General features: G+C 41.6%; 1 protein-coding gene across 4 annotated transcripts in view; it reads left to right on the top strand.

Annotated features, from left to right (window-relative positions):
• PCSK5 (proprotein convertase subtilisin/kexin type 5) overlaps positions 1–12707 on the top strand; it is a 498339-nt gene that overhangs the window by 196629 nt on the left and 289003 nt on the right. For all 4 annotated transcript variants that reach the window (XM_065908244.1, XM_065908247.1, XM_065908246.1 and 1 more), the window contains exon 8: positions 11917–12129. In XM_065908244.1, coding sequence (XP_065764316.1) covers positions 11917–12129 — 213 coding nt within the window. The remainder of the gene's footprint in view (positions 1–11916; positions 12130–12707) is intronic.

Genomic DNA, 12707 nt, shown 5'->3' on the forward strand with positions numbered 1-12707 from the left:
ATAAAAATCCTCCCCTAGAATTGAACTATGTCCTGATGGAATTCTTTGTTTTTAGAACATTAACAGAGCTAAGAAGTGACTTGACAAATGGACCCAGAAGATTATTATCCATTTTAGAAACAAAGAAATATGTTTTCATAAATACATAGGTGGTTTCACATTCTCTAGTTGAAAATTATCTGGTATCTGAGTATCAGATTCCGATTGCCATATCATTGTGAATTGTGCTGCATTTGTATTGAAAGGAGTACATGTTTATCCCGCCTTGTATAATGCGCATGTCAAGTGTCTTTGTCACCTTGTTTTTAGTTTAGAGATTTGTTATTAACACTGTGAGTAGTTTTTATTAACTTTTGCAAATTGCTTTCTAACTCCCTTCATTCTTCTCATGGATTAACCAGATATCAATAACAGTCCTCTTTTTCTTTTAGTTTGTTTTGTTCTATTTTTAGTGACTACTGGGCCGCCTGGGGAATAAATGAAGTCCTTATCACAGAAGTCATTCTAGCATAGTCTGGATGTCTGTGTCATAGGGAAGATACAACATCATACAAGGATTAGATTAGGTCAAATTCAGGTTCATACCAATTCTGAGCTTCTGTGATTCTAAACATAGATTTGAGAAAGCCGATGGGGAGGACAGATACATCAGTTTCCTTCAACAAAACATGTCAGCAATCAGAAAAGACAGGCCACCATGTAACAAACAAGGATAAATTGAACTGAGTTGATAACACCAAATGATTTAGAAGTATATATGACTTCCATTGAAGACATTTTTTCACTTTCCCTGAGCCTATGTTCCTCATCTTTAAGATGAAAACAACCAAATTTAATATTCAGGATTGTAAACATTATTATTATTACCTCTGATGGCCTCTTGAGTTAGGCATAGGGATAATCCTCATGGAACCTCCCCCAGTTTACAGATTTGGAAACTAAGTCTTGGCAAAGTAGGTAACCTGGTCATTAAGAAGCACCACTGTGAGTCAGACTCAAGCCACAGATCCAGTTCTCTTGGTCCCCATGCTCTGTGTGATGTCTGCTTTTATGAAACGCGTCTCCTGGGCCTGTCTCTGCATACCCAGCTCTCAGTGAACAGTAGCTTTCATTCTGGTTGTGAAAGTGAACACTGCAACAGGGATCTCTCTCTCCTCTGAACTCCTGGTGAATTTATCATTTAGGCAACTGATTTGCCATATCCTAAACTTCAGTATATTGTCTCTTCCCTTCATCCCTGGATGCAGGCCATGATGATGTAGAAAGTATTGACTTTAAAGTCACAAAGACCAGAGCTGAAACCTCAGCTTGGTTTCTCTGTAGAGTTTTGAAGAGTTACTAAGTCATCAGAGTTTCCATTTCCCTGAGGCAAAGCTATGATGACACTCACTTTATGGAGCCATCATGAAAACTGACTGAGGTCCCACATGCACACCTGGCAGAACAATTGCTGGTCTTCTCCCGAGAGGAAGGCCAACATTCGGTGCGTCTTTAAGGACCCTAGAGTATCTTTCACAATCTTGTGAATAATATAGGTGTAACATCAATCGTAATTTTTTTCAGAAGTGTGATTTGCTTTCATTTGAATCAGTATTATTATGGGAAGAAAATGTAAAGGACCGATTTACACCCTTTCAGAAATGTTATGAGCTACCCACAGAAGGTCAAAGTCATTGCTTCATGGAGTACAGGCCTGTGACATAAAGCCCCATGGTGGGCTTCAGAGATGGGCAGCTTTGCTCACCCCTTCAAAGCTGAACTGGGAGTTGGAACTAGCCTGCAGGAGATATTCACTTCTCCAGAGCTACCTGAGAGAAGGCGATCAGTTTTTCATTATTACTGGATCATCCTCTATCCTTCTTTGCAAATGCCTTTTCAAACATTTGCAATAAATCCCTTTCACTGTTGTTGCTGAGTCGCAAAGTCGTGTCTGAATCTTTGCAACCCCATGGACTGCAGCATGCCAGGCTCCCTCGTCTACCACTCTCCTAAAGTTTGCTCAAACTTGAGTTCATTGAGCTTATAATGCCATCCAACCATCTCATCCTCTGTCGTCCCCTTCTCTTCCTGCCCTCAATTTTCCCCAGCATCAGGGTCTTTACCAATGAGTCCGCTCTTCACATCAGGCGGCCTAAGTATTAGAGCTTCGGCTTCAGTATCAGTCCTTCCAATGAATATTCTAGGTTGATTTCCTTTTAAGATTGACTGGTTTGATCTCGTATTCCAAGGGACTCTTAAGAGGCTTTTCCAGCACCACAATTCCTGTTGATAATAAAGGTTTTCATTCTCCGTGAAAGGAAGTTTTCAAGTTCTACTCCTTCAGTATAATTGAAAGGTGATGGTATCTCTCTGCGCAGTTTCAAAATAGAGAATTCATGTTAATATTAAAAATATCCTTCTCCATTTCATAAGTCTGGCTCCCCTCAGAGTCTGAGCATGACACTGCATTTGCTTTGTGATGACCCAGGATGGAGAAACCTTTGAGAGGTGTGTCTCTTTTTCCCTCAAAAGGGGAGTGCTGGGATGGTGAATGTACCCAGAATAGCTGTGTTGGTGCTGTTCATTCTTGTGATTATTTCTGAGGGCAGATGAGATTCACATGTACTTTTTCAGTTCCTTGGACTGAGAAACTGACAAACCCAGATTGCCTGCTCCTCCCGCACGACCAGTGTTAGCCTTCCCCAGGCCCCGAGAGAAGCCCTGGAGCGGCCTTAGAGCTTGCAGGACTGTGGGAGTGACCAGAAGTTAATATTGATAACAAACCTGAGCATTCCTTAGGCTTCCAGGAGTCAAATGAGGAAGATAGGCGCTGAGGGGGGAAAAAAAAAATGGGGCATTGATCAGTCTGAATTGACCATAGTTAAAACATGAAAGGCAGACAATTACTTGGAGATTGTTGACTTGGTAAATGAGATAAAGAAGGAAAAGAAGGATTTGGGGGTTTGTTTATGTTTTTTCCCCCCCTTTCCTCTAATGCACCATTGGTAGGCAGTGTTTCTCTAAACCATGTTGTTAAGCATTTTTAGCCCAATACTTAGTGTCAGTAAGGGTCACTGCAGGACAGCTTTGGTTGAGGTGGGCTGGCCTTGCCCTGCCACTGATTGGCCCTGCTCACTTTATTCCCTTAATTTCCTTATGTAGAAACATAAAAATTTGCTGTATGAACCTTATGTGTCCAGTTTTAAATAATATTCATAGCACATTCTTGGGCTCCACATTTTAATTATGTGGAGTTTTTCAATGTACAGAAAATCCACAGGTTAACAGGAATAGAATTCCTTGCTCGAAGGCCTACTTACTTCCATTAGTAAACACACCTGGCTTTTATGTACTCCTAGATCTTCTACTATCCTTTCTCCCCGAAAGACTGATTTTCTTCTTCCAGTTAAAAATAAACAAGGTTAAATCAATCTGCCCTGATGTCATAGTGTTCTTGGGACCCACGGGTCACACCATCGTGCACGTGGTGATAAAGCAGAAGCTGTAGTGTGTCCAAGTCCTCGGTCAGCCCTTCGAAGAAAGGACACCTCTGATGACAGGGTTGATTCTACACGTCTGCAGGGAGCTGATGCTTTAGCGAATTTATATTCTGACAGATATGGTGAATAAACAACTCAGTTTGTTTTTTTCTTTTATATGCACATGGTAAATATAATAGTAGCTCTTTATCAGGAAACTGAGACTGGAAGAATTCTGTATTTGCAGCATTGATTGATTATTCTTTACACTAGTCTTTGACTACAACTGTAAGTGTCCTTTTAGAAAACTGAGCTGAAGTCCCCTTGAGGTTCCCTGAACTCAATGCATCATGCTTCTCCTTCATGTACTTGAACACGAAGAAGATGGTGAAAAGACCCTACATGTAGATACTTAAGTAGAATATAAAATGGTGGCACTTTACCAGAAATGCTTGCAGTTCTCGTCACCAGCATCTGATACTACAGTCATCATCATCAGGCTTTCTATTTCTTTGAAAGGAAAGTCAGCTGCATGTGGTATGCTCAGGAATCATAGCAAATGGGTTATCTTTTGTGCATGATAAAATGTATATGATCGCTAATAACTACATCTGTTGCTTAGTCGCTAAGTCATGTCGACTCTTTTGAGACCGCTGGGCTGTCCATGGGGTTTTCCAGGCAAGAATACTGGAGTGGGTTGCCATTTCCTTCCCTAGGGGCTCTTCCCCCCGCCACCCCCGCCAGGGATTGAATCCATGGTTCCTGCTTTGTCTCCTGTACTTCAGGCGGGTTCTTTACCACTGAGCACCAGTTCAATTCCTGGGTGGGGAAGATCCCCTGAAATAGGACATGGCAACCCACTCCAGTATTCTTGCCTGGAAAATCCCACAAACAGCCCAAGGGTCACAGAAGAGTCGGGCATGACTTAGCGACTAAGTGACTAAACAACAGCAACAATAACTGCATCGGATACTTTCAGGGTGAGTCAACAGGACATTTAAAAATGCTTGATATATGTGGCTTAGTGACCTATTATGTATACAGCAAATCAGAATATGGAAAACTGATGTGGGGCAGAAAAGATGGGTGAGGTTGAGATGGAGAGGAAAAGAGGACAATGAAATACTATCACTTGAGAAAAGGGAGAAAAGACAGAATTGCAGAGAAATAGGTTATCGTTCACAAAAGCCTTCTTTAACTGCATTTGTATTTTCAGACTTTTTCTATCATCAACCATTCTTTGATCGGCTAAGTAGCATAAGATGAGATTGGTAAAGACACTCCACAGAGTGTTTTTTGTAAGTCAGTCTGCGAATATTTAGATGGCCCTTCGACCAAATCCAATTTCCTGCTACAGGAGCCGTTCTGAAAGTGGACACGTGAAAGCAGGGGTGGAAAGGTTGAGAACAGCAACAGGAGCAGACTCTGGAGCCACGGAGGGCTGAACCCCCGCGGGTGCTGGTGGAGAACACTCTGTGGCTTGTTGGCTGCTGTTGGAATTGTCTTTGGGAAGCTGTTGCTGTCCATTTTTAAGCTTTTTTAATCCTAGAATTTTTGCTTGGAAACAAGTGGGTAATAGCCTGAGTCTTGCTGAGAATGCCCTCAAAATCACCAGATAAACCACAGTTAATGACAGTGTTTTATTTTGTTTTTTGTCTGTAACTCATGGCATGTGGGATTTTAGTTCCTTGACCAGGGATCGAACCTGCACCCCTGGAGTGAAAGAATACTGTCTTAGGCACTGGATCGCCAGGGAAGTCTGACAGTTTGGTTTTAAAATGCCTAGAGTAATTCCTCTGTTTACTTTAATAATCCTGAGAACACGATAACTAAACATTCTGAAAACAGAACCAGAATCAAGTGAAACCTGTCTGCTTTGCACATCAGGCACCCCAACATTATGGAGTAGATTGTCAAGTCAGAGTCAGGTGTGCTTATTTTCCAGGTGAGGATGCTGTAGCTGGCAAAGGTAGTACCTCAGCATAGGATTGTTCCCAACAAAAGCAGCACTTAATCCCTAGATTCCTCACTGTCCGAGGCCACATCTCCTTCTTTTACTCATTTGAAAAATCTCGTATCTATCTGCCTCATTTAATTCCCTTGGGCATTTGTGGGGCTTGACCCACTTTATTCCCTGGATCTTATTCCATCTCATATAATTAATTTCCCCATCCTCATCTTGCCCAGATTTACTGATTGAAGAAACAAGTCTCAGGCTTTAGTCTTTCTCAAATACATCTAATCACGCATCTGTCCCATGACTACGTTCTCTTGGTGTCTTCCCAAAGAACGCTTCCTCCCACCAAGTTACATCAGTGTGGTCTCCAAGGCACCAGAAGCTGTATTCTCCTGATTTGTTTTGAATTGTGGATTAGATTTCTTTTCAGGTAACATTTAAGAAGACTTCACTTTCATGTGACTCATCTGTCCCAGTGATGATCGTGACTCAAAGATTTATTAAGTATTACTTTAAAATGCGTTATGTATGTATTTTAAATTCTGAAACAAGCATCTTCTTTGTTGTTGCTACTGCTTTGCCTTTACATCATGATTCTAGACCAAAACTAATTTTTTCAGTGAACCTAGCTCTGTTTAAGGAACACAGTTTATTTTGGAAATGCTTGTCAGAATACTTCTGAGCTTTCGAAAAGATGAACAGTTCTCTCTTCATATCTTAGGTGCTGGATAGTCATAGGTGTCCTTGTGTTCCTCCAGCCTCTTCCAACCTGAAACCCCTTCCTGGCGAATCATGTATGGAAGAGCTTCCGTGGAGGCCTGCAGTCTTATCTCACTGATGTGCAAAGATCAGAAAAAGGCAGGGAGCCGAGCACCGAGGGGCTTTGGTAAAGCTGGTATCAGGCTGTACTTGGAAGGCAAGGCACTTCAATGAGAGTCCCTCCTCCTACAGTTGTTTTATCGTGTCTGTGTCTCTTCTTGTCAACACATACAGATGTGTGTCCTGATCAGACTTGGTAGTCTCCCTTTCCTGTGTCCATTCTACTCTGCTTCCATGATAGTGTGCCTGTTACTTAATGTTACTCACTTTTTTATCTGTAAAAATGCGTATCCAATTGGCTTGAAATTAACTGGTAGATGTGAAAGCATCCAGCACAGTGTCCAGCCATGTCTTCTGAATTGCCGGAAGCCTCTGGTCATTTAGTCATGCTCCTGAAAAATGTAGTTGACCTTTGAACAACACAGGTCCACTTTGACATGGATGTTTTTTTCAATAATAAATGCTATAGTATTTACTGGTGTAAATATTATATGGTAAAGAGACCCAGATTTGATCCACAAACACATACACAATTAGATACACAATGAAAGAGAATATTTAACATTTGGTCAAATGGGTCCTGCGTGGATTTCACAGTATATTTCACTGTAAATTTACTATCTTTTGACTTGGCACTCAAATTGGATGACTTTTTTTTCCCCCTCTCATTCAGAGTTACCAGTTGTAATCGTAATACTTTACCACAGTATAAAATAATGTTATTTCCTACACTTTGGGAAAATATGTCTCAATATTTTTTTCTCTTTAAAATCTTCTGCCCACCTTCCCTTCTTCTTACATCCCACATTAAGATTTAATTCCGAAATTACTCTGAATTTCGGGGAAATGTCCAGATTTCTTTTTACCCCAGATGTTTTGGTTTTCCAAATACTGCACACTAATGAAAATTCCCTGTGCATCTGTAGTAAATAAACCTTTGAATTACTAATTGCTTCAGATTAGCCCCCTAGATCTTTAGCAGCTGTCTGTATGGCATTTTCAGCCCACAAGTTCAGTCTGTTTATTTCTGGGACTTTAATCATCGGCTGTACACGCAGGCAGAGGTCTGGTTGCCTTGTAGACAAAAGCGGTGGCAGCCTCTGTGTGTTTTGTAGCCTGAGGGCAGGGAGGGGGGTCTACTCATCCTTTATCTCCTCCTCTCACCTTGTATCATTCACTGCCAGACTGCCAGCCGAGAATGCCACAGCCTGGGTGGCTGAAACAGCACAAGTGGATGTTCTCACAGTCTGGAGGCTTCCAATCTGGAAGTCCACGCTCAGGGTGCTGGCAGAGTTCGGTTCTGGGAAGGCCTCTCTCCTCAGCTTGCAAGCAGCTGCCTTCTTGCTGTGTTCTTAGGAGGTCTTTCCTCTGTTCACACACTTTGGTTGTCTCATCTTCCTAAAAGGACACCATCCTGTCTGATTGTGGCCCACTCTTATGACCTCATTTAACATTAATTACCTCTTTAAAGGCTCTTGTTTCAAATACAGTCTCCTCAGGGGTTAGGACATCAACATGTGAATTTGAGAGGACACAATTCAGACCCTAGCTACATCTTCCAGTAGACCCTCCAGCTCTCCTGTCCCCTTCTTTCCACAAGCTTCCTGCTCTGGGATACTGATCTCTATGGGCTCCAGGTCCTCTGGCTTCTGGTGGCATCCAGCCAATGGGCACATTAATGGAAAATGGGGGAGAGGGAGGAAGAGACGGGGTCTTGCTCAGTGCATAGTCCCCTCGGCTCCTTCCCTGCAAGACCAACACGAACTGGCACATGTCCTCCCCAGTTTTCAGCTCTGCTTAGCCCCACAGTCTCCAGTTTCTGTGACTCCCTCTCTCTGGCTCCCTTCAGGCCTGGGGATGTGGTAGTGGGGTGATTACAGACTCCATACCCTCCTCCTCTGGAGTTTGCCTTTACCAGGCTCAGTTGGATTTAAGTTTGGGTCTGGCATTAGTGAGCATTTCTGAGTCCTGGTTTGCTCATCCATTAAAAAAAAAAAAATTTGATACAGACTTGAATTGTGCAGAATTATTGTATACAATAATAATAAAAAGCAGAGACATTACTCTGCCAGCAAAGGTCTGTCTAGTCAAAGCTATGGTTTTTCCAGTAGTCATGTATGGATGTAAGAGTTGGACTATAAAGAAAGTTGAGCACCAGAGAATTAATGGTTTTGAACTGTGGTGTTGGAGAAGACTCTTGAGAGTCCCCTGGACTGCAAGGAGATCCAACCAGTCCACCCTAAAGGAAATCAGTCCTGAATATTCATTGGAAGGACTGATGCTGAAGCTGAAACTCCAATACTTTGGCCACCTGATGCAAAGAACTGATCATGGGGAAAGACCCTGATGCTGGGAGGAATTGGGGACAGGAGGAGCAGGGAACGACAGAGGATGAGATGGTTGAATGGCATCACCAACTTGATAGACATGAGTTTGAGTAAACTCCAGGAGTTGGTGATGGGCAGGGAGGCCTGGAGTGCTGCAGTCCATGGAGTCGCAAAGAGTCAAACACGACTGAGCGACTGAACTGAACTGATTGTGTACAAACAGAAAAATGTTTGTACAGTGCTTGATGTATAGGAAACCTCTGTAAATGTTAGCCTCTGTGGTTTTTAGAGCGCAGTGAACCTTCTACATGTAAAATTCCTCTTGATCATAAAACAGAAATTATCTCTTAAGAATTAGCCCTGGATTTTCGGTCTTAATGGAGAAATAAATGTATTTGTTTCTATTTATAAAACTCCTGCATGGTCACAGTAGGATGGTATTAATAAAATAAAATTCCTTTCTAATCTTATTGAGCAGGAGAAATTCTATTACATTGTCACCTGATGGTAGCTTTAAGCATATCACTGTATTGCATATTAACTTCATTACATACACAGGCACATACACTTCTAAACTGAGATTGTACTATATCATTTTGTAGCCTACATTTGTAATGATATTACAATACAAAAGTATCTTCCAAATATTGTCTTACAGAATATTTTTTTGAGTCACATAATAACAGTGCCTTTTATTTTATTTGTTCTTTTAAATTGGAATAAATCGAATATGTTTTTAAAGATGTTTTCGTTGAAGTTTATACATAAGCACACAGTCATAATTTTATATAGATATATAAATGTGATTGTGCCATATGTGCTTTTCCATCATTTTGTGGGTTTTAAGCCATCATCTGTTATGGGGCTCTTTAAACCAGGTAAGTTTTGGCATCATCTCAAGCATTCTGTTGACTGGTCGGGTAAAGCTCCCACGTGACCATACTTTTTCCGGATGACAGAGCTCCTCAGTGTATGATGGAAAGGACAGATGTTGGTGATGAAATGGGACCTTCTTATTCTTCTCTGGCTGTGACATAATGTCTCTGAGATAGATATGGGTCAGTCACCAGGGTTTCTCAATCTTGCCATCCACATCATAGTGAGGGGTAATTCCCTCTAGAGAATTAGAAGCATAGAACAAAATCCTCAGTTTATGATATCTGGGTGATTTTTGCATCTTTCTCTGTTTCATGAATATTTGGATGGGAAATTGAAGGATGGTAAACCAGGCCCAGCTGTCTAGTGGCAGGAACATCCAGAAGTTTCTCCCCCTCTCTTCATGAATTTTTCCCATTCCTGTGTAGTCATATTGCATTTTTCCACATTGAAGGACAGAAAGAAATCTTTGCTCAGGTCAAGTCAAATCCTGTCATAAATATTCTATTCCTTGAAAATTGAAGGTCAGGGAGAGTTTATCAAAGATACTCCAGATTCTTTGTCACCTCTCTTTCTTTGGCTCTTTTTCTAGAAATTCCAGGACAACACACTAAATGCTCTGAGACCAGAAGACCTGGGGCCTGGAAAGAAATTTAAGCATTGCTATTTTTGTGACTTTGGTTCTCACTTCCTAATTGCAAACTAGCTTCCCAGGTGGCCCTAGTGGTAAAGAATCTGCCTGACAATTCAGGAAACATAAGAGACGCAGGTTTGATCCCTAGGTTGGGACGATCCCCTGGAGCAGGAAGTGACCACCCACTCCAGTATTCTTGCCTAGGGAACCCCATGGACAGAGGAAGCAGGCAGGCTACCGTCCATGGAGTCACAAAGAGTCAGACGCAACTTAGCACACACTACTGTATTCCTAATTGCAAAATGATAGATTTGGCCTAGGTTCCTCCAGCATGCCTTATAGATGCGATATGGTAAAATTTCTGAAGGATTCAGCTATAACTGTTCTGAGAAATATTCTTCAATTTGACTCATTTCTCTCTTTTCTCCTGAAAATCTCATCTTATATAGAAAAATAGTCAATACATCTATGTTCTTTGCTGAGCTTATGCCAAGTTTTGTAAGAAAAACCAATAACTTCTTGGATCTGGTTGAGGAAGATATCCACAAGCAAATATGTTTGGAAATTACAAGTCATGCCACCCTGTTAGGGTTTTGCAATGAATGATCACTCACCTGAAGACTCTTCGAAGTTCTGCAAAAAGGGAACCTGTTTAATTCGGTTTCCCAAACACAGTTGATCTTGAAATCCTTATATTTCTGGTAGCATCTATTAACATCCCTCATAATTAATGTCCCCACCATACATAGAGGAGACACAGCTCTAGAATGAAAGACATTCTCCCAAATTCTGCCCTTTATTGACAGTGTGATCTCAGAGTAAATACATTACTTCTGTACCCCTCACATTGCTCATATATCAGATGAGGGTACATAATAGCACCCATTTCATGTGGATGTAGATTTATACGAATATCATATGACTACGATAGTTATGAATAATAATATGCCACCTCTGAGGTCTGGCTGTCTGGGTTCAAATTTTGTCCTACCGTTTACTGGCTTATGACCTTGTCATTACTTCTGTATCTCAGTTCTTTATCTGGATGAGGGGGACAAACTTTGTACCATTCTCACAGTCATTGGAGGAATTCAGTCCAGTTCATGTAAAATATTTAGAATGGTGCTTGGCCCACGGTAGGTATCTAGCAAATGTTAGACCTTATTTTTGTCATTGTTGGTGTTCTTGTTACTTCTATGACTGTATTAGGTGAAAGGGATTATTTTTGTTTCTTTGTTTAATTGGGATATAGTTGACATGACTTTCAAGTATTCAACATTAATGATTCAATATTTGTATATAATTGTGAAATGATCACCACAGTGAGTCTGGTTGACATCCATCACCATACATAGTTGCAGTATTTTTCTTTGTGATAAGAAATTTTAAGATATACTTTCTTAGCAACTTTCAAAGATACAATTTAACAGTATTAACCATAGTCATCAGGCTGTACATTGCATTTGAATTATTTTCATTTTTGAAAGCAACCCCTCTAACCTCAGAAAGCAGCTCAGATCCAGCATATTATTAATATAGCATCCCGTGCTGTGTTCTGTCGCTTCAGTCATGTCCAACAGTTTGCGGCCTATGGACTGTAGCCAGCCAGGCTGCTCTGTCCATGGGATTCTCCAGGCAAAAATACTGGAGTGCCCACCTCCAGGGGATCTTCCCGACCCAGAAATTGAACCCATATCTCTGGCGTCGCCTGTATTGCAGGCAGGTTCTTTATGCACTGAGCCACCTGGCAAGTATCATACCCCTCCTGCAAATGCTTGATTCTGCTGTGTTGATATTGATCTTGTCTTCATGCAGAGTCTGTGACCTACTTCTGTTTGCGTGCAGGGGCGGAGAGGCCTCGGCTCAGTTTTTGTCTGGGCGTCAGGAAACGGTGGAAGGAGCAAAGACCACTGCTCCTGTGACGGCTACACCAACAGCATCTATACCATCTCCATCAGCAGCACAGCCGAAAGTGGAAAGAAGCCGTGGTACCTGGAGGAGTGTTCATCCACGCTGGCCACAACCTACAGCAGTGGAGAGTCCTATGATAAGAAAATAGTATGTACCATTTGCTTCTCTGGCATGATTGGTTTATTAATCTTGAAACACAAAGGGAGAAGGCATACGTTTATATGCACAAGTGATATATGGAAGTAGAATGTTAGATTAGCTAATTACTTCCCTGGTGGCTCAGGTGGTAAAGAGTCTGCCTGCAATGCAGGAGACCCAGGTTCAATCCCTGTGTAAGGAAGACCCCCTGGAGAAGAAAATGGCAACCCACTCCAGTATTCTTGCCTAGAAAATCCCATGGATGGAGGAGCCTGGCGGGCTATAGTACGTGGTGTTGCAAAGAGTCAGATGCAACTGAGTGACTTCACTTTCACTTTCTTTCAACACAAGTATTTGTAAATGTAACCATTCTGTTACCAAGCCATTGAAAAAGCCTGTCTGGGTCATTTACAACCCAGCATTGAATGTGGCCTTAGACATGATTAAGCCTCAGTTTTCTCAAAGACAAATGAATGGACCACATTCACCCTGTGAGTTAGTGGTAAAGAAGAGACTGGGTGGAATTCTCAGCCCAGTTCCCTATTACTCTGTCCCCATACTGTCTGAATTTCAGCTTCAGATCTTTG

Source organism: Muntiacus reevesi, chromosome 17, assembly GCF_963930625.1.
Source record: "Muntiacus reevesi chromosome 17, mMunRee1.1, whole genome shotgun sequence".
NCBI classification, from domain to species: domain Eukaryota; kingdom Metazoa; phylum Chordata; class Mammalia; order Artiodactyla; family Cervidae; genus Muntiacus; species Muntiacus reevesi.